We start from the raw sequence: 21,872 nt of genomic DNA on the forward strand, positions 1-21,872 counted from the left end.
TACGGGGTACCTTATGTGATGATGTACTGACTTTTCACCAGTAGCTTATGATTCTTGTTTTAATCATAACTTCAATTGGGTATCTACAAAGTTCCCCATAAACCAGTCAATTGGGATTTGAAGTTCCCTAATGCTCTTAAAGACAGAAACATCGCCCTTGTTGCTTGCCCTGCATGTTTCTGTTACCATTGCCGTTAAATAGAATCCCCAGGTATAGATGTTCTCAAACAACTTCTATTTCCTCACCAAAACGTTTAAACCTGTATTTGTTCTTTACATAGTCTTTGGATTACAATTACAATTTCGATTTTATCTAAGTTAACTTTAAGTTTCCACAATATACAGTATGTTGAGAAATTGTTTCACTGATTTCACGCCTTGTACTTGATAAAAAGCGAGGGAGAGAGAGAGAGAGGTGGGGGAGGAAGTGCAGACAGTGTGTGTGTCTCATGCCCGCGTAAACTTAACACAGTGACAATAGCATAACATTGTACATGCATCACACAACACAACACAACACAACACAACACAACACAACACAACACAACACAGCACACAGGCATGAGCTGACATAATGTACATGCATTAAACCACTGATAATCTCAACTCTAAAGTCAGTACCACCAAAGATCAGGACAGATAGTAGTTACGCCATCCTTGGCACAATTCCCAGCTGTATGGGGGCGGTCTGTGATTAATCGAATCTGGACCAGACAATCCAGTGATCAACAGCATGAGAATCGATCTACGCAATTGGGATACGACGCCTCGTGATAACAAAGTCAACGAGCCTGACTACTCCATCTCGTTAGTCGCCTCTTACGATAAGCATCGCATATCAACCACAAACTTTAGGCGTGAGTAATTTTAAGTCTTCAAAAACGTTTTAGAAGAGCGAGCATGCATGTCAAATGCCGAAATCCGAGTCTACAGCTTCTGCTGTGTTGCTTGACTTCCAGGAAAAGGTAGTGACTAATGGTATGTTGAATTCTATCCTCTCATTGTGGTATATTGTGAAGGTTTCCTTACATTTCGAATCCAGTAGGAGTTCAGGGATATGTACAAATGGGTTTGTTTGTATTATCCTCACATTTGATGTCATCAACAGGGAAGTCAGTTATCAGCATGTATCAGTAACCCCCTCCCCCTTCCCCCTCCCATATTATCAGGCCATAAACTTGCATGATTTAAAAAAAGTATCCTAACTTAATAAGTCGGAGAGAGTGATTCACAATTCGGGCCCTAATGATTTTTTTATCAGCCCCGGGCTAATGGCCTGTCTACACATTCTGTCGCAGTTGTGTACAGAGTTTAAGTACTATTATTATATTTCTCTAATCAGCTTGCTTCTTCGAAGGTGATTACAATAATTCAAGCAAATGTTCTATCTTTTTGGACACCATGAGTATGTATTATACTTGGACCAATCCCCGATAAGCATAAAGACAGCCATGGTTGTTTTACTGATTGTGGTTTACCTTTGGGCATGAGTTTGCATATGGTCAATTTGTGGACCGGACGATACGTCTCTCTTGTTGTCATAAACAACCGCGAGGGAATCATCTATCGGAGAAGGCAATATAGTGATGAAAAGTAGGATGAAAAGGGATCACTGGAAATTGGTGATGACAGAAAGAGTGAGTTGGATCTTACTCCGCTTTCAGGAATATTCCAGAAATATCAGGGCGGTGAACATGTGGAGTATCGAACCCGGATGTTTTACGTGACAAGCAAACACTTTAACCACTCGGTTACTAAGCTACTGTGGCTTCGGACAGGGTGTACTTTCTCTTTTCTCGACTACGGGGTAGCATCACTGATTTTCAGAATATATGTATGTTATATTTTGCGTTTTGTTTTGAGCCTGTCACTACCAAGGCAGAAACCACTTACAGCGGGTGTTACAGTATACGGCGAGCATTCGTGGAATGAAAACACGAAATCAGTGGACCCTGTCAGAGCTAAGGGACGAAAATTTATGCTGGTTTAAGGTAACCTATTGTTGTCCGTTTTTGCTTACAGGGTCAAACGGATGACTCGGTTCCATTCCCAGCACAGGTACAATGCATGACCCACATTCTGGTATCACTTCTCCGCGTTCGTATCACTAAATTCCCCTCCGACAACCCAACCCATTCTACGAATGAGATCTTTTAAATGTTACGATCCCTTCTTACTGATTCACCTCGGAGAATTATTTAACTTATATTAGGTAAGTCTTCAAAAGTCTCTATCACAGCAGACAGATAACCTTTGTTCTTTGTTACTATATATATTGTACTAACAGGCGCCGTCTTTGTCCTCCAGCACTGACAACAAGCTGTTTAACCCCCCTGTCATCAAGAACTATGTTGACGGCTACCCTGCTCCTATTTGGTATTGTGGGTAGGTAGACACACATCCCGAGTCTGGGTCATGTCAGTAGAGGCTTCGCAATATGTGTGAGTCTGCATGTAGGTGTGGCTGTGTCATGCAGACAGTGCATTGGAATTATAAACCGTAAATGCTCCAACAGAAGGTATGTATAAATCTAAAGTGAAAACATATACAATCAATGAATAGTTGTTGTTGCTGCTATTAGTGTCGCTATTGCTCCACCTCCTCCTCCTCTTGCTGCTGCTATTACAATAATCGTTGGTGCTGCTGCTGCTGCTGCTGCTACTGGTGGTGGTGGTGTTAGACAAAGTGTGAATGCCAGTTGGGTATAGGTAGCTTTTATTTACTGATTGTAATAACAAAGTGGATCTTTTACCTTCATTGGGGATAGACGGTATATGATGTTTGAAAAAAAAATAAAAGCAGTGTTGATTATTGGTTAAATTTGAGACAAGCAAAAAATGATTATATGATAGTGATGCACCTAGAAGAAACTCGCAGTTGTATATATATATATACCTACGTTTGCTGCGCTTCCGGGGTTTTTCAACCTAGTGACGTTTTGAATCATTTCTAATTTTTTGCTTAAATTCCCATTCGCATTTTTCCTGAAAATTGCCTTTTGTCTGACAGTTTGATATCCAAAGTTATTATTATTATTTCATACAGATTAAAAATTGAAATGCAGCAGAGAGGGTTCGGGTTATCCTGGCACAGTCAGGTTATTATTATTATTATTATTTTGTTTTTGGTTTGTTTTTCTTTTTTTTCTTTTTTTTCCCAGCTACGAACAAACCTCCAATTCCTTTTGTCAAAATATCAGCTTGGGTGAGGTCAAATGAGATGAAAGATCACGTTCACGGATGTGTTAGGCTGCTTGTTTTATTCAGGGCACTGACACCTGTACATTGTACCTGGGCGTTTACACTGCACTATGATTTCTCCTACGCCACATCACGACATCTTCTGTGTAGTACACGCTTGGGATTAACCGATTCTTTCATAGTTTTACAGTTATTTTGTTTTCATTTTACAGTAATCAGTGCTCCATTTCACGATCTTACTGCAGTTAACTTGTCATGTCATGATCTTACTGCAGTTAACTTGTCATGTCATGATCTTACTGCAGTTAACCTGCCATGTCATGATCTTACTGCAGTTAACCTGTTATGTCATGACCTCAGTTAATCTGCCATCCCATGACATTACACAGGTAGCATGTTATTACATGATATTACACCAGTGAATCAGTCATCATAGGCTGTCATATCAAATTGTATATATTGTAATCGATTTCACCGACTAGTGATCAACTAAGGTCTCGAGTCCGATTTTTTCCCTTCTGTGTATTTGTGGTTCCTTCTTCTAGGATTGGCTATTTCATCGACAACACCAACGACAAGTAAGTACAATAACTTCCATTTTTTAAAATGCCTTTTGTCTATGTCAACCACCAAATGCACTAAGGTAAAGAAACATGTTGACATGTAAGGAGAGACAGAAAGTAGGGAGAGATAAAAGTAACAAGAAGTGACAAGGAGAGGCAGAAAGTAAGGAGAGATGAAAGTAACAAGAAGTGACAAGTAAGGAGAGACAGACAGTAGATATAGATGTAAGTAACATGAAGTGACAAGTAAAGAGAGACAAAATGTAGGGACAGATGAAAGTAACAAGAAGTGACCAGTAAAGAGAGACAAAAAGTAGGTACAGATGAAAGTAACAAGAAGTGACCAGTAAAGAGAGACAGAAAGTAGGGAGGATGAAAGTAACAAGAAGTGACAAGTAAGGAGAGACAGACAGTAGATATAGATGTAAGTACCATGAAGTGACAAGTAAAGAGAGACAAAAAGTAGGGACAGATGAAAGTAACATGAAGTGACAAGTAAAGAGAGAAGGAGAGAGAGAAAGTAGGAAGGATGAAAGTAACAAGAGGTGACAAGTAAGGAGATACAGACAGTAGGGAGGATGAAAGTAACAAGAAGTGACAAGGAGAGACGAAATATAAGGGATGAAAGTAACAAGAAGTGACAAGGAGAGACGAAATGTAAGGGATGAAAGTAACAAGAAGTGACAAGGAAAGACGAAATATAAGGGATGAAAGTAACAAGAAGTGACAAGGAGAGACGAAATGTAAGGGATGAAAGTAACAAGAAGTGACAAGGAGAGACGAAATGTAAGGGATGAAAGTAAGGAGACAAGAGATGCCAAGTAAGAAGACGAAAGTAAGCAAAGAGAAACTGTTAAGAAGTAACAAAGAGAAACGAGAAAGTAAAGAAAAAGAAAAGCATAGAGACACAGTTTTAAGAATGTGTTTATTTATTTGCACACGTATTATCTATTTTCTCTTTAGGCGATGCCGCATCCATGAGTCCTGAAACATGTAAGTTTTAAAATGTAAACACATCAATGGGGTGTCCAGGTTAGACCTGTGTGGATTCTTGATGGACATTTAAGCAGTTAATTTAGCTCAACTTAACGACGTTCTCATCACGTGACTCGTAGCTCGTTGGGTAAGCGTTACATCATTAAACGACTCAGTGGTAGGTTAAATTCTGTTGAAGTTTTATGCCGCAACTTCTTCTTTTACGGAGCAATGTTTAACGCAAACCTCTCGTCACCTCAGCGTATTGTTCTTTACGGAGCAATGTTTAACCTAAACCTCTCGTCACCACAGCGTATTATTCTTACCAACTGACAGGCGGTGGGGTAGCCATGTAAACATTTTCTCTCTTTTTCTCTCATGTGGTTAAAGCGTTCGCTCGTCACACCGAATCCCCGGTTCGACTCTCCACATGGATAAAACGTGTGAAGCCCACGCCTGGTGTCCCACGCTGTGATTTTGATGGAATATTGCTAAAAAAAGCAGCTCAAAACTAAACTTGCTCACTCTTACCAGTTGTTCTTGTTATTCTAAATCATTTCCCAAACGTAAAATTGAGGACAGATGATTCAGATTTGCCTTTTGTGTTTTCTTAAGACAGAAGAAAACCACTCACACGAACTCAGTTGTCCTGACTTTGGAACACAAATGATATGAGTGATTAATGCGGGGGTCACGCGATGTGTTGGCTAGTTTTAACTTGGTCACGTGGTCATGTAACCCTGACAATGTTTGTTTTTAGATGCAACGATGCCTGCCACATCAGTAATGGTCGGAGATCCTAGTAAGTAATATACTCTATTTATATATCTTACTGCAGTGCACTACAGAAATATATATATGTATATTCTAAATGCCTGAAGTATTAAAACAGTCCGTCAGTATGTGCACGATAGTCGGTTTCGATTCTTTTAGAAGAGTACATCTGGGTGTACTCCGTGAGGCAACCGTGCAGTATTGCCACAGAGAGCTTTAACACCCATCAACACTTACGTCTTTCAGGTGTATTGTGTTTTAAAAGCTCAGTGCTCAGTGTCAAATATGCGATTTCATGGTTTGGGCATGGTGTGTTCGATAGGCTTAGAGGTTTGTGTGGTCCGACATCAACGATTGCGTTATTATTCAAACAGATGCATGTTACTATGATTTGGTACTTCTGAAAATTGAAACATTTGCCAAATTGTCATTGGAACCAGTAGTAAAACTGAAGTATGTTGAAACAGTTTTACACGTCATCCGTACGAAAGAACTAGAACACTTTTTCACGTAACGTTGGATAAGTGCCACATACAATATGTTATATGCATGCTATAGAAATATTAACAAATGGAAACACTAATGAATATTCTCTCCTACCACTTCACCCGCAACGTACTTCCCTCTACGCTACAATCTCACCTCCACAATCATCATAAACTTCAACCTCCTAATCCACGAACGCCACCTTACATGACCCTTACTCCACCCACCTCCACCATCCCTTGTAGACTGCATGGACAACCTGACAACCTGCACCAGCTACGAGCATGCATCCTGTACGGGGCCGTACGAAGACTGGGCGAGAGTCCACTGTGCTGCATCATGTGGCTTCTGCATACGTAGGTTCTTGGTTTTCCTCAGTGTGTTTACAAACAAATTATTTTAGCTACTTGTCAATAATGTTTTGAAATTAATTATATTTTTATCACATTTGTGTAAGAATATCCAAAGAACCTATTTAAGTACCCCGTTTATTTTTGCAATGATAGCTTTTCATCACGTACGTAAAACACGTGATAACCATGATGGAACGATGGAGTAAAAAACGACAAAATGATTGGAATCCATGTTGATTTATGGTGATAATTGTTTATTGTAAAAAGAAACAAACCCACTGACCTTCATGCAAAATCATGTCTGTACAAGACGGCTCTGTGATGCTTAATGTTGAATTCATTGGTGAATGCTAACATTCAAAATGATATGGTACGTCTCTAACACGATTAAATGTCAATACCGAGTGTAACCTCCATGTGGCTGTATGACAGCCAGCACTCTCCTCCTCATACCCCTGTCAGCCTCCTGATCCCACTGAAGGGCCAGTCTACGCCATTCCTAATGTACAGCAGTTTCCAAGTTTTCCAGATTCTAGATTCCTTTGTTGCACACGACGACCAATGTACCATATACGCTCCAAACTTTCCAAAGGGTTACGGTTGGGGCTCATTCAATCGTTAGATATATCAGGGGGCGTTTAAGTGAGGTCTGTGTGTATAGTTTGTATCTGCATTCAGTTGTATTTGCAGAATACAATTTTTATTATGTTTATCATATTAACAGCCATCACCTCGCCGTTTGATTGCGTCGACGTAAGCCCTCTCTGTAGCAGCATGAACTCAGATCTCTGCACCAATCCCATCTATACAGGTTTCGTGAGAAACAACTGCCTGAAGTTCTGCAACTGGTGCCCAGGTAGTTGCAAACTCAAACTGAAGCAAATGAGAGAGAGAGAGAGAGAGAGAGAGAGAGAGAGAGAGAGAGAGAGACAGAGACAGAGAGAGAGAGAGAGAGAAACAGAGAGAAACAGTGAGGGGGCGAGTATTATACACACTGTTCAAAAACAATAATCGCATAGGCAGAGGTAAATTAATGTTGTACACGTATCTTTAAAGCTGTATGTAGGTCGGTTAACTTTGTACATGGAGGAATGAAATTAGACACGTGATTCTATGTATAGTCAGTAATAACTAACCACACTCACTGCACATGTTAGGACACAAGGGGGCGTTATTTTCTGTACCTGGGGAGAGAGGGAGGGTGGTCCAGCGAAACTGAGAACTTACATACTGTCTCGCTGACTTGACATGAAATACTTTCTGTTCAGGTGGTGTTACAACGACAAAGATACCCAAAACAGGTGAGTATAAACTTATCCTTTGGAATGTACCATTAACCCCGTCATATTACACCTATCCCCTTATACTCACTTACTCAATTTCTTAATCCTTAAATCCTTAATTACACACAATAAAACAATATATCGTGTGCCACAAAGAACTTGGGTATATAACACAATAATCGGTTCAGACATGAACAACCAAGCTTCAGTTCCAACTTCGATGGGCGTAGCTTGTGTCCAAATTACAAACTGTGACGCGGCTAAACAGAAGACAAAGATGGCCTGCTTATTTCCTCATGTCATGACATATTTAACTATAGTCATGGGGAAATATTCGACTGTTCCTTAACGTCTTTGTCCAATGTTATTCTTAAGTGAACATCCGTTGTTCAAGGTTTTGTTTTTTGTTTTTTATTATTTACAGATTGAGATAGAAATGCAGCAGAGAGGGTTTGGGTGATCCTGGCACAGTCAGGCTGGTCAAGCTCATCATCAGCTCAGGGCCCTCGCCCCCTCTACACGCAGCCCAGACAGCGAATGGGACTTCTCCCAGGAAACACTGCCTAGTCGAACCCACCAAGAACTTTCCGGAGAATATGGAGGCTCCCCAACACTGCAGCCTTCTGCATTACCCAGATTGTCAGAAGGGCTGTGCTCTCCTCATCTGCGCCAAGAGATCAGGAGGTACCAAACCAAGGGCACCGAGAACAATGGGGAGCCTGACGAAAGTGTACTTGGGATGCAAGTGAGACATTTCAAAGGCGAGGTCTGCATATTTATCATGCTTTTCCTGAATCTTGCCAATCACGTTGCTGTCAAAAGGGACAGAAAATTCTATGATATAAATAATTTCATTGGTTTTATCAAAAAGGACAAGATCAGGTTTGTTGGCTGGAATTCGTCTCAGGATGTATATTGTCCTATTCCAGAGAAGTTTATAGCTGTCATTTTCCAGGACGCCCTGGACATGCTCAGGGTCGTACCATGGATGGACCTCGGAGTCAAAGCCACAGGCATGGTGGAGACGATAATAAAAGCAGCGAGCCATGCCATCATGTCTTTTAAGATATGCTGTTTGTGCCAAGGAAGGGCATCCACTGACACGGTGTTGGACAGTCTCTGTAAATTGATTGCAAAGACGACATTTCATATTGATATTTTCTTTAAGAATCACATTCTGGTGATTGCGAATGGGAAGTGACTGGTCCTGAGCAGCAAAAAGGAAGCCCTCAGTTTCACATTTGAGACCAGCCGACTTCATCCAGGCGAAGGAGTCGGTTGGATTGCTGTTCTGTTCCACACACTGCATATACACACGATGCAGTGGCTTCTCAGACAGCTTCTCCACGAAGGACCGACTCTGGGCAGACTTGGTGAAGGACTTCACCTGGTTTACTCCCATCACTGTACCGTTCAGCAGTACATCGCCATCAACAAAATCAACGTCAAATTTCAGATTGTGTCCAACAACCTTGGCACGCTTAAAATAGCTGTGGAATTCCTTGCTTTCATCATGAATCTTGACGTGTATCACCAGAGGATCATCTGACATATAAATATGTGCAAAAGTACACAATAAAATTCTGTCATGAAGAGCTTCCACATTAATCAAACCCCAACCTCCAGAATTGATTGGCATATATAAACGATTAAGAGAGGAACGAGGGTGGTGGGCTCTGTCATCAGACATGATCCTTCTGGTCAGGCGGTCAAGACTCTGGATGTCTTGTTTTGTCCAATCAACTACTCCAAAGGAGTAGGAGAGGACTGGCACAGCAAAAGTATTGGTGGCTTTGACTTTGTTTCGAGCATTTAGCTCTGAACTCCAGATTTTCTTTAAACGAGATTTATACTCGGCCCGAAGTTTATCTTGAATCAGGGCATTCTGGAGCTTGTCTCGAACTTGCATTCCGAGATAGGTGTAGGCCTGATCTTCCACAAGATGCTCAATAACTCCTCCCCCTTGTAACTTGACCGATCCATCATTAGTTACCTTGCCACGTTTCAGATGAAGAGTATTACATTTGTCGAGTCCAAATGTCGTGCCAATATCATTAGAGAAGGACTCGACAAGGAGAACCTGCTCTTTCAAATTGGTCTCTCCTTTGGCAAGGAGTTCGATGTCATCCATATAGAGGAGATGAGTAAGAGGTGTTGGGGATCTGTGCTGAGGAGGTCCGGGATGGTAACCTTCCTTCCCGTTGAACAGGAAACTCAAAGGATTTAGAGACAGACAAAAAAGCAAGAGACTGAAGGACTCCCCCTGAAATACCCCCTTTTGATTGGAATAGATTCCAAAGTCTGCACCTCTCCTTGCGAGTACATCTCAAGTTGAGTCGACCAGCAACTCATTAAAGACTTGAGTAAATCAAGTAGTCGCTCAGGGAGGTCAATACACTGAAGAGACTTCAGAATCCATTCGTGAGGGACAGAGTCGTATGCCTTTTTGTAGTTTATCCAGCACATGGAGAGGTTGCGGTGGTATGTTTTAGCCTCTTCCAGAATCATTTTCTGTACAAGAAGTTGATCCTTGCACCCCCAACATCCCTTTCTCGCCCCCTTCTGCTCTCTGTAAATTATCTCATTGGACGAGCAGTAAGATGACACGAGGTTTGTCAAACACCCTGTGAATAATTTATATTGAGTATTCAAACACGTGATGGGGCGGAAGTTTTTGGGATCAGTCAAGTCTCCCTTTTTGGGGAGGAGTATTGTGCGACCTTTGCAGAACCACGGAGGAACATCACCTGTGTCCACAAGAGAATTGAAACAGTGAAGTAATGGTGCTTGGACACAGGGAAACAGTTTCCAATACCGGTTTATTATTATTATTATTATCATTTTTTACCACCCGGACTACAGAGTAAATATGCATTGTATCATGGCAAAATAAGATTCAGGACCTAGATTTTCGATGATGCTTTAGCGCTAAGATAGTCGTAATGCCGTACATTAACACTGACGTACGATTATCTTAGTGCTAAGAGAGCTTCGAAAATATGGGCCCAGTTTCGCGTTGACCAACTGTTAGCATAGCTGGAAGATTCTGCCCGTCTTGGCATTAAACAATTTTGTTTGTTGAATCAAAGTCAGGGAAATCCTCACTCATTCTCTTTTCCTGACTCACTTTGTCACTAACTCGCTCTCTCTGCCGATGTAGGTTGCTATGACGATTTTGAAAACTGTGGTGAGTTCGGGCGAAAAACGTGTGTTGACTACCCGGAATGGTCAAACATCTACTGCCAGAAGTACTGCGAGTTCTGCACGTCAAACGCTACAGAAGGTATGCTTTGTTCGTTTGTTTGTTGTATCCTGAACAGTCTCCCCGTTCAAAACACTGGTCATCTGGAAACAATACACGTGCATCAGTTATGTTGTCAACACCAAAACTTTCAGCAATGTCAGAGTTAATTTTCTTTAACGCGTCATTCAGCAATATTCCAGCTATAACGGGAAGGGGAGGTCAGACTCGCTGACTTGTTTTAAACGTCATTGTATCCCCATAGCTTAGATCGATGTTCTTGCTGCTGATCACTGGATTGTCTGGTCCAGACTCGAATTTTTACAGACCGCCGCCATATAGCTGGATTATAGCGGCCGAAAACTCAACTCACTCACTCCATGAATATGACGGCGGTTTATAACTAATCCACTGAGGACCTGACAATCCAGTGATTTATATCATGAGCATCGATCTGAGATACAATGACATGCATCAACTAAATAAGCGAGTCTGACCCGTTTGCCGCCTCTTAAGACAAGCATGTGCGAACTAAGACCAGTTATACGATATACATCACGGAAGCTACACAGTTAAGTTCAAACATGTTCAGTTCAGTTCACAGCCCAAAGAGATGCGTTCATTTCAAATTATGTGTGTCTGTTCCCAGAGACAAACCCGATGTCGACCACGACTACACCTGCTCCAACTCCGTCGCACGCCCCAGGTAGGAGCTGTTGGTGTTCCAGTAGCTGAGATCGGTGAACACAAACTTAATGGAAATGCCATCCGTGGAAGGAATTTTTTTTTTGTAGTTCCATCGGAAAAACGGACAGTTTGATCACAGTTTTTCAATATCGACGACGGATGACAATTTGTCGTTTATACTTCTCGTAGCAGCATTACAGTGTCGAAATTTGGAGGCATGGTATATATACGTAGCTAAATCTTGTACTGCATGAGTATTGTCGCATTATGTAATTATATATTTGCGCAATGTCTTTTTATCCTATCAAATGTCCCTTAAAGATATTCAGATACAGTGGAAGCCGTTTCATCAGGACTGAAGAAATATTCCGGTTTAGACAATGTGACGGATTATAGAGCTGATGGTAAATATACAATCCACGGACGGGGCTGAATTTAATGCCGGTGGTGATAACTTGCCGGATTGGACAGTTACCGGTTTTGACAGCTTTCACTGTTTATTGTATTCATTCTCTACATGTTTCATACCGTGTGAGGTTTCCAGTATAGTCTTCTTGTAACTGTCAGATATGAAAGAAAGGGAGCGTTCCTTATTCAGGTGACTGTTACGATCGGCTCGACTGCAGCGGTTACGATATCCACAAAAGCTGCTGTGGGTCGTACGAGAGCTGGGCTCGCTGGAACTGCGCCGCAACGTGCAAGTTTTGCAGTGAGTAGACAGGTGAAGTGTGTGGTTATGGGACTACGTGCAACTGTTGGGAGAGCTTCCAGGATGTTTGCATCTTTGTAAGGTTTTCCTCAGAAAATGGCAAGTACAAGATGGTTATCGCATAGGTCATGAATTAATGAATAAGCTCATGTATATCAGGTACACAATGATTGACGAGTATATCAGATGCATAGCATATGGATGAGAACCCACATATGCATGTATGTTGGTTAATAAAACATGTAATGATGGATAGATAGATGAAGTACTGATGATATTGATGATCCGGGCTTGTATTAATTAGACCTTGCAGTATATATGACAAGACAGATACACACAAGTACGCTAAGACACTGGGTTTGGTATTAGGCCTGGGTATAGTAATGTATGTAATTTACGGAACAGAACACAGTGGTAAGCCAAGACACTGGGTTTGGTATTAGGCCTGGGTATAGTAATGTATGTAATTTACGGAACAGAACACAGTGGTACGCCAAGACACTGGGTTTGGTATTAGGCCTGGGTATAGTAATGTTTGTAATTTACGGAACAGAACACAGTGGTACGCCAAGACACTGGGTTTGGTATTAGGTCTGGGTATAGTAATGTATGTAATTTACGGAACAGAACACAGTGGTACGCCAAGACACTGGGTTTCGTACTAGGCCTGGGTATAGTAATGTATGTAATTTACGGAACAGAACACAGTGATACGCCAAGACACTGGGTTTGGGATCAGGCCTGGGTATAGTAATGTATGTAATTTACGGAACAGAACACAGTGGTACGCCAAGACACTGGGTTTGGTATTAGGTCTGGGTATAGTAATGTATGTAATTTACGGAACAGAACACAGTGGTACGCCAAGACACTGGGTTTGGTATTAGGCCTGGGTATAGTAATGTATGTAATTTACGGAACAGAACACAGTGGTACGCCAAGACACTGGGTTTGGTATTAGGCCTGGGTATAGTAATGTATGTAATTTACGGAACAGAACACAGTGGTACGCTAAGACACTGGCTTTGGTATTAGGCCTGGGTATAGTAATGTATGTAATTTACGGAACAGAACACAGTGGTACGCCAAGACACTGGGTTTGGTATTAGGCCTGGGTATAGTAATGTTTGTAATTTACGGAACAGAACACAGTGGTACGCCAAGACACTGGGTTTGGTATTAGGCCTGGGTATAGTAATGTATGTAATTTACGGAACAGAACACAGTGGTACGCCAAGACACTGGGTTTGGTATTAGGCCTGGGTATAGTAATGTATGTAATTTACGGAACAGAACACAGTGGTACGCCAAGACACTGGGTTTGGTATTAGGCCTGGGTATAGTAATGTATGTAATTTACGGAACAGAACACAGTGGTACGCCAAGACACTGGGTTTGGTATTAGGTCTGGGTATAGTAATGTATGTAATTTACGGAACAGAACACAGTGGTACGCTAAGACACTGGGTTTCGTACTAGGCCTGGGTATAGTAATGTATGTAATTTACGGAACAGAACACAGTGGTACGCCAAGACACTGGGTTTGGTATTAGGCCTGGGTATAGTAATGTATGTAATTTACGGAACAGAACACAGTGATACGCCAAGACACTGGGTTTGGGATCAGGCCTGGGTATAGTAATGTATGTAATTTACGGAACAGAACACAGTGGTACGCCAAGACACTGGGTTTGGTATTAGGCCTGGGTATAGTAATGTATGTAATTTACGGAACAGAACACAGTGGTACGCCAAGACACTGGGTTTGGTATTAGGCCTGGGTATAGTAATGTATGTAATTTACGGAACAGAACACAGTGGTACGCTAAGACACTGGGTTTGGGATCAGGCCTGGGTATAGTAATGTATGTAATTTACGGAACAGAACACAGTGGTACGCCAAGACACTGGGTTTGGTATTAGGTCTGGGTATAGTAATGTATGTAATTTACGGAACAGAACACAGTGGTACGCCAAGACACTGGGTTTGGTATTAGGCCTGGGTATAGTAATGTATGTAATTTACGGAACAGAACACAGTGGTACGCCAAGACACTGGGTTTGGTATTAGGCCTGGGTATAGTAATGTATGTAATTTACGGAACAGAACACAGTGGTACGCCAAGACACTGGGTTTGGTATTAGGCCTGGGTATAGTAATGTATGTAATTTACGGAACAGAACACAGTGGTACGCCAAGACACTGGGTTTGGTATTAGGCCTGGGTATAGTAATGTATGTAATTTACGGAACAGAACACAGTGGTACGCCAAGACACTGGGTTTGGTATTAGGCCTGGGTATAGTAATGTATGTAATTTACGGAACAGAACACAGTGGTACGCCAAGACACTGGGTTTGGTATTAGGCCTGGGTATAGTAATGTATGTAATTTACGGAACAGAACACAGTGGTACGCCAAGACACTGGGTTTGGTATTAGGTCTGGGTATAGTAATGTTTGTAATTTACGGAACAGAACACAGTGGTACGCCAAGACACTGGGTTTGGTATTAGGCCTGGGTATAGTAATGTATGTAATTTACGGAACAGAACACAGTGGTACGCCAAGACACTGGGTTTGGTATTAGGCCTGGGTATAGTAATGTATGTAATTTACGGAACAGAACACAGTGGTACGCCAAGACACTGGGTTTGGTATTAGGCCTGGGTATAGTAATGTATGTAATTTACGGAACAGAACACAGTGGTACGCCAAGACACTGGGTTTCGTACTAGGCCTGGGTATAGTAAAGTATGTAATTTACGGAACAGAACACAGTGGTACGCCAAGACACTGGGTTTGGTATTAGGCCTGGGTATAGTAATGTATGTAATTTACGGAACAGAACACAGTGGTACGCTAAGACACTGGGTTTGGTATTAGGCCTGGGTATAGTAATGTATGTAATTTACGGAACAGAACACAGTGGTACGCCAAGACACTGGGTTTGGTATTAGGTCTGGGTATAGTAATGTATGTAATTTACGGAACAGAACACAGTGGTACGCCAAGACACTGGGTTTGGTATTAGGCCTGGGTATAGTAATGTATGTAATTTACGGAACAGAACACAGTGGTACGCTAAGACACTGGGTTTGGTATTAGGCCTGGGTATAGTAATGTATGTAATTTACGGAACAGAACACAGTGGTACGCTAAGACACTGGGTTTGGTATTAGGCCTGGGTATAGTAATGTATGTAATTTACGGAACAGAACACAGTGGTACGCCAAGACACTGGGTTTGGCATTAGGTCTGGGTATAGTAATGTATGTAATTTACGGAACAGAACACAGTGGTACGCCAAGACACTGGGTTTGGTATTAGGCCTGGGTATAGTAATGTATGTAATTTACGGAACAGAACACAGTGGTACGCCAAGACACTGGGTTTGGTATTAGGTCTGGGTATAGTAATGTATGTAATTTACGGAGCAGAACACAGTGGTACGCCAAGACACTGGGTTTGGTATTAGGCCTGGGTATAGTAATGTATGTAATTTACGGAACAGAACACAGTGGTACGCCAAGACACTGGGTTTGGTATTAGGCCTGGGTATAGTAATGTATGTAATTTACGGAACAGAACACAGTGGTACGCCAAGACACTGGGTTTGGTATTAGGCCTGGGTATAGTAATGTATGTAATTTACGGAACAGAACACAGTGGTACGCCAAGACACTGGGTTTGGTATTAGGTCTGGGTATAGTAATGTATGTAATTTACGGAGCAGAACACAGTGGTACGCCAAGACACTGGGTTTGGTATTAGGCCTGGGTATAGTAATGTATGTAATTTACGGAACAGAACACAGTGGTACGCTAAGACACTGGGTTTGGTATTAGGCCTGGGTATAGTAATGTATGTAATTTACGGAACAGAACACAGTGGTACGCCAAGACACTGGGTTTGGTATTAGGCCTGGGTATAGTAATGTATGTAATTTACGGAACAGAACACAGTGGTACGCCAAGACACTGGGTTTGGTATTAGGCCTGGGTATAGTAATGTATGTAATTTACGGAACAGAACACAGTGGTACGCCAAGACACTGGGTTTGGTATTAGGCCTGGGTATAGTAATGTATGTAATTTACGGAACAGAACACAGTGGTACGCCAAGACACTGGGTTTGGTATTAGGCCTGGGTATAGTAATGTATGTAATTTACGGAACAGAACACAGTGGTACGCCAAGACACTGGGTTTGGTATTAGGCCTGGGTATAGTAATGTATGTAATTTACGGAACAGAACACAGTGGTACGCCAAGACACTGGGTTTGGTATTAGGCCTAGGTATAGTAATGTATGTAATTTACGGAACAGAACACAGTGGTACGCCAAGACACTGGGTTTGGTATTAGGCCTGGGTATAGTAATGTATGTAATTTACGGAACAGAACACAGTGGTACGCTAAGACACTGGGTTTGCTATTAGGTCTGGGTATAGTAATGTATGTAATTTACGGAACAGAACACAGTGGTACGCCAAGACACTGGGTTTGGTATTAGGCCTGGGTATAGTAATGTATGTAATTTACGGAACAGAACACAGTGGTACGCTAAGACACTGGGCTTGCTATTAGGCCTGGGTATAGTAATGTATGTAATTTACGGAACAGAACACAGTGGTACGCCAAGACACTGGGTTTGGTATTAGGCCTGGGTATAGTAATGTATGTAATTTACGGAACAGAACACAGTGGTACGCCAAGACACTGGGTTTGGTATTAGGTCTGGGTATAGTAATGTATGTAATTTACGGAACAGAACACAGTGGTACGCCAAGACACTGGGTTTGGTATTAGGCCTGGGTATAGTAATGTATGTAATTTACGGAACAGAACACAGTGGTACGCTAAGACACTGGGTTTGGTATTAGGCCTGGGTATAGTAATGTATGTAATTTACGGAACAGAACACAGTGGTACGCCAAGACACTGGGTTTGGGATCAGGACATAGTATGACAATGTATGTAATTTACGGAACAGAACACAGTGGTACGCCAAGACAGTGGGTTTGGGATCAGGACATAGTATGACAATGTTTGTAATTTCAAGAACCGAACACAGTGCTACGCTAAGACACTGGGTTTTGGGATAAGGTCTTGTGTAAAGTGACTTAATATAGTGATCACTATGATTTCCAGAACGGAAGGACACCACACCACGTGTGTGCACCGACAACAGCCCTATCTGCAGTCAGTACAACAGCGACCTCTGCACCAACCCCACCTACTCCCATTTCGCCGCCACCGAGTGTGCTGGTTTCTGTAAAATCTGTCTTGGTTCGTATAGTACCTTGTAGTCTACACATAAAACAAGTGAAATAGTGGAGTTGTACCACACTTTCAACAGTCTTCCTTTTGAAGTAGTAGCATGACAGTGAGAAGAGTTCTGGCATGATTTAAGTGAGTGAGTGAGTTTAGTTTTACGCCGCACTCAGCAATATTCCCGCTTTATGGCGGTGGTCTGTAAATAATTGAGTCTGGACCAGACAATCCAGTGATCGACAGCATGAGCATCGATCTGCGCAATGGGAACCGATGACATGTGTCAACCAAGTCAGCGAGCCTGACCACCCGGTCCAGTTACTCGCCTCTTTCGACAAGCATAGTCGCCTTTTATGGCAAGCATGGGTTGCTGAAGGCCTATTCTACCCCGGGGCCTTCACGGGTCAAACTCACTTGGTTTCTTGGCAGGCGTTCCCTTTGTAGACGTGCATATTTGATGCCACCGCGGTAGAAGCCGACCATGTTGATGTTCGCCACCAGTAGACACCTCCCTTGTAGATGTTCCCCACCGTTAGCTACCTCCCTTGTAGATGTTCCCCACCGGTAGCTACCTCCCTTGTAGATGTTCCCCACCGGTAGCTACCTCCCTTGTAGATGTTCCCCACCGGTAGATGCCTCCCTTGTAGATGTTCCCCACCGGTAGCTACCTCCCTTGTAGATGTTCCCCACCGGTAGATGCCTCCCTTGTAGATGTTCCCAACCGGAGATGCCTCCCTTGTAGACGTTCCCAATCGGTAGATGCCTTCCTTGTAGATGTTTCCAACCGGAGATGCCTCCCTTGTAAACGTTCCCAATCGGTAGATGCCTCCCTTGTAGATGTACCAAACCGCTAGATGCCTCCCTTGTAGGTTTACCCCACCGGCAGATGCCTCCCTTGTAAATATGCCCTATCGGTAGATGCCTCCCTTGTAGAGGTACCCCACCGGTAGATGACTCCCTTGTTGAGGTACTCCACCGGTAAATGCCTCCACTATAGATGTACCCCACCGGTAGATGCCTCCCCTGTAGATGTACCCCACCGGTAGATGCCTCCCTTGTTGAGGTACTCCACCGGTAGATGCCTCCACTATAGATGTACCCCACCGGTAGATGCCTCCCTTGTACATGTAACCCACCAGTAGATGTTTCCTCGGTATATGTCACCGTGGTAGATGCCCCCTTAAACAATGGGCCCAAGTCTAGATTGGATAGGTTGAAATCAATAATGTTCGGAGCTTTTTGATGTTGCTTGTTTATTATATTCTTTGGTAGATATATATTTTTGGTAAACGTTTTTCAAAATGTCATTCTAACATATGAGCTCTACTTTACTTGTTACCTTCTGATCTGTTTCCAGTGCCCGAGTATAAGCCACCATGTGCCGCTGACGCAAACACAACCACAACTCCCGGTAGGTAAAACATACTGAGTGGGATCAGTCTCTCTTCCTATTTAAATCACCAAAACTTTTCATATTCACCTCATCCGTGGATAAAACATTGCTGCTTCCTTTTGTTTTATTGTTTATTATATTACAATGAGGAGGTAGCCTGGTTGTTAAAGCAGTCATATGTCACATCCAAGACCCAGGGCTTGATGGTACATGTATATTACTGAACACAATAACAAACCCTTACCAATCTATCCCACTCAATATAATGAAATGGATTGATTGAAACATATTGTATTCAATTCAGGACCGGATTGAGCGCAAGTTATCCCAGTTAAACAAGCCCTCTGCACATCTAATTTACAAGAGTATATTATAACAAAGTTCAAGATGAGGCAGACAAAGGGTACAGACATGTTCAGTTATTGAAATGGAGGCTGATTTAGTCCAGTGCCTCCTTTCACAAAGCATCGGGGTGATCGTAAGTCACTACGATAACCTTAGTGCAAAGTAAAAGAATGGGAGTCAAGGTTAACCTTCGTAAAGGTTGATTCCCCCAGCAGCTTACAGCATTATTTGTTGTAATGCTCTAATATCATAGGGAATATATTCCTTTTTACTCCACAGCCTCTGTGAGCGCATCGGCGGCCATGGAGAAAGGTGGGTAGAACATTCTTCTATAGAAAAATATCAATTACCTTTAAGTGATTAGCCCATGCACTTTTATATGAACCCATGCAATAAACCTCGTATCTGTGACCATGTGTAATTGGTTTAGAATATTACACTGGAGTTTTTCTTGTGTTGTCCTTCAATTTGCCCTGTTGCAACGATTGTTTTCAGCCTGGTGACAAATTGATAACTCTTGTAGGTTTCACACGATTGTGAGGTAGTTTTTCGGTTTTTCAAATCAAGGGTTTTTTTTCAAATCAAGACCACTATAGTTACTGAATTAAGTCTTCTGGCCCTTGTCCTTGAATGCGAGTCTGACATTTCAGTACATGATACAACATTCCATGTAGAAATTTCGCAGTGTTACTTTAAGTACAGTGAGTGCTGTCATTGCATGCTTGAAAACAGTCTTTGCTTAATTTACACATACTTTGTCTTTGAATTCACTAAAAACAAATGGACTTCTGTTCTTCTTGACCATTACTACTACTTCAACAACCATTGTTGTCACACCATTCGGGATGATAACCAGTTGTTCAAGACCGTGCTCAAGCTCGTATTCTTCAGATAGGATCTTTAACTCAGACAATCTTTAACTTCACTGGTCTCAGGTTGCATCCAGGACGGGGTGTATCACCATGAAGGTGACAGATGGGACTCCCTGGACTGTGCAAACACCTACCAGTGTGTGGATGCAGCGTCTAATAACATCACATCCCAGCCATTGCGGTATGTACCATAGAGAGTTTACATTTACTTGTGGAAAATCTGCAGAAGAATTGGTCTGCAGTGAGTGAATGATGTTTCATGCCGCTTATAGCAATATTCCAGCAATATCACGGCGAGGACACCAGAGACCCGTGAAGGTCCCGGGGTAGAGTAGGCCTTTAGCAACCCATGCTTGCCATAAAAGGCGACTCAGCTTGTTGTAAGAGGCGACTAACGGGATCGGGTGGTCAGGCTCGCTGACTTGGTTGACACATGTCATCGGTTCCCAATTGCGCAGATCGATGCGGATGTTGTTGATCACTGGATTGTCTGGTCCAGACTCGATTATTTACAGACCGCCGCCATTTAGCTGTAATATTGCTGAGTGCGGCGTAAAACTAAACTCACTCACCCCGAGGACACCAGAAATAGCCCTTTATGCATTAACCCATGTAATAGTGAGCAAGTGAATTGTGTTTCATGCCACTTGTAGCAATATTCCAGCAATATCACCGCTGGGGACACCTAAAATGGGACTCACACAAGGTGGTCATGTGGGGAATCGAACCATGTCTTCAGAACCACAAGGGTACCACACATGCCTATACAAAAAGGAACTTTGTGCTTATATTCAATCTGGACAATGACTGGATTGATTATCAGGCAATATACACAATGTCTGGAAATTTTAGACGATGTATACACTGGTTGAGTGAATCTGGCAATGTACGCATTGATTGTTTCAGTCATTTTACACATTGCCTGATTGCAGACACTGACTGTAACATATACATGGTACCTCACCTGTCGTCAGTAATCACAACTAGTTCATGAAGCCAGACACATCTTTTCACCTTATCTGAGCACCTCCATCTCGTTTCATCTGCAGGTGTGTCCGCGATATCCCTAAACACTGCTACTTCGTGGTGAAGATCGGAGCATGCTGTCCACTCATCAGATGCCAGTACCCAAACATCATACATGGGGAGAGGACACAGGAGCACGGAAACATCTTGGGTTGAAAATTTCAGTGCTTTATGAATAAACAGTAGTTCTTATGACATTGTCTTTGTTTGTGCTTTTGGGTAGTAATCAGAATGATGTTTTGACTGCCATTTTCTATTGTGCTGAATCCTAGTAAAGTGAAGTGCTTATGGAACGTCTGTCTGGAGTCGTGTGTCCCTTGTTAGTAAGGGAACTTTGAGTATTGCTCTTTCAGGACTGCAGGTTTTTCTTGGCAACAGGTAATGTATTTAGTCAAACTAGGAGTGAGTAAGTGTAGTTTTACGCAGCCTTTGGTAATATTCCAGCAATATCAAGTTGGGGGGAGCACAACATATTTCACTCATGTGAGGAATCAAACCCAATTTTGGTTGTGATGATTGGACGCTTTAATCATTAGGCTCCCCCACCGCCCCACTACAGATAAGATGTCAGTTTGGTGTAGTTATATGGCAGGACAGACTCAGGACACATACATAGAACATTCCATGTCCAGTTAGGGCAGAGGAGTAGTCTAGTGATTGAGGAGTTTGCTCATCACGTCAAAGACCTGGT

The 21,872-nt window shown here is 42.3% G+C and overlaps 1 protein-coding gene across 1 annotated transcript; it reads left to right on the plus strand.

Annotated features, from left to right (window-relative positions):
* The first annotated feature begins 2,238 nt into the window (after positions 1-2,238).
* On the plus strand, positions 2,239-21,376 carry LOC137265174 (uncharacterized). The gene is made up of 15 exons (XM_067800508.1): positions 2,239-2,385; positions 3,746-3,778; positions 4,727-4,756; positions 5,499-5,540; positions 6,244-6,354; positions 7,076-7,207; positions 7,620-7,652; positions 10,795-10,917; positions 11,525-11,581; positions 12,161-12,271; positions 17,423-17,560; positions 18,903-18,956; positions 19,563-19,595; positions 20,219-20,336; positions 21,205-21,376. Exons 1-15 carry the CDS (start codon positions 2,349-2,351, stop codon positions 21,335-21,337), a joined length of 1,185 nt encoding a protein of 394 aa, XP_067656609.1. The 5' UTR covers positions 2,239-2,348; the 3' UTR covers positions 21,338-21,376.
* Positions 21,377-21,872: the final 496 nt, after the last annotated feature.

Source organism: Haliotis asinina, chromosome 15, assembly GCF_037392515.1.
Source record: "Haliotis asinina isolate JCU_RB_2024 chromosome 15, JCU_Hal_asi_v2, whole genome shotgun sequence".
NCBI classification, from domain to species: domain Eukaryota; kingdom Metazoa; phylum Mollusca; class Gastropoda; order Lepetellida; family Haliotidae; genus Haliotis; species Haliotis asinina.

Bases quoted from the DNA above. Each gene is read 5' to 3' on its own strand.
- LOC137265174 (XM_067800508.1), top strand. From the start codon at position 2,349: ATGTTGACGGCTACCCTGCTCCTATTTGGTATTGTGG. The intron at 3,779-4,726 runs GTAAGTACAATA...TTTTCTCTTTAG, and splicing joins ATCGACAACACCAACGACAA to GCGATGCCGCATCCATGAGT. The intron at 17,561-18,902 runs GTTCGTATAGTA...ATCTGTTTCCAG, and splicing joins TTTCTGTAAAATCTGTCTTG to TGCCCGAGTATAAGCCACCA.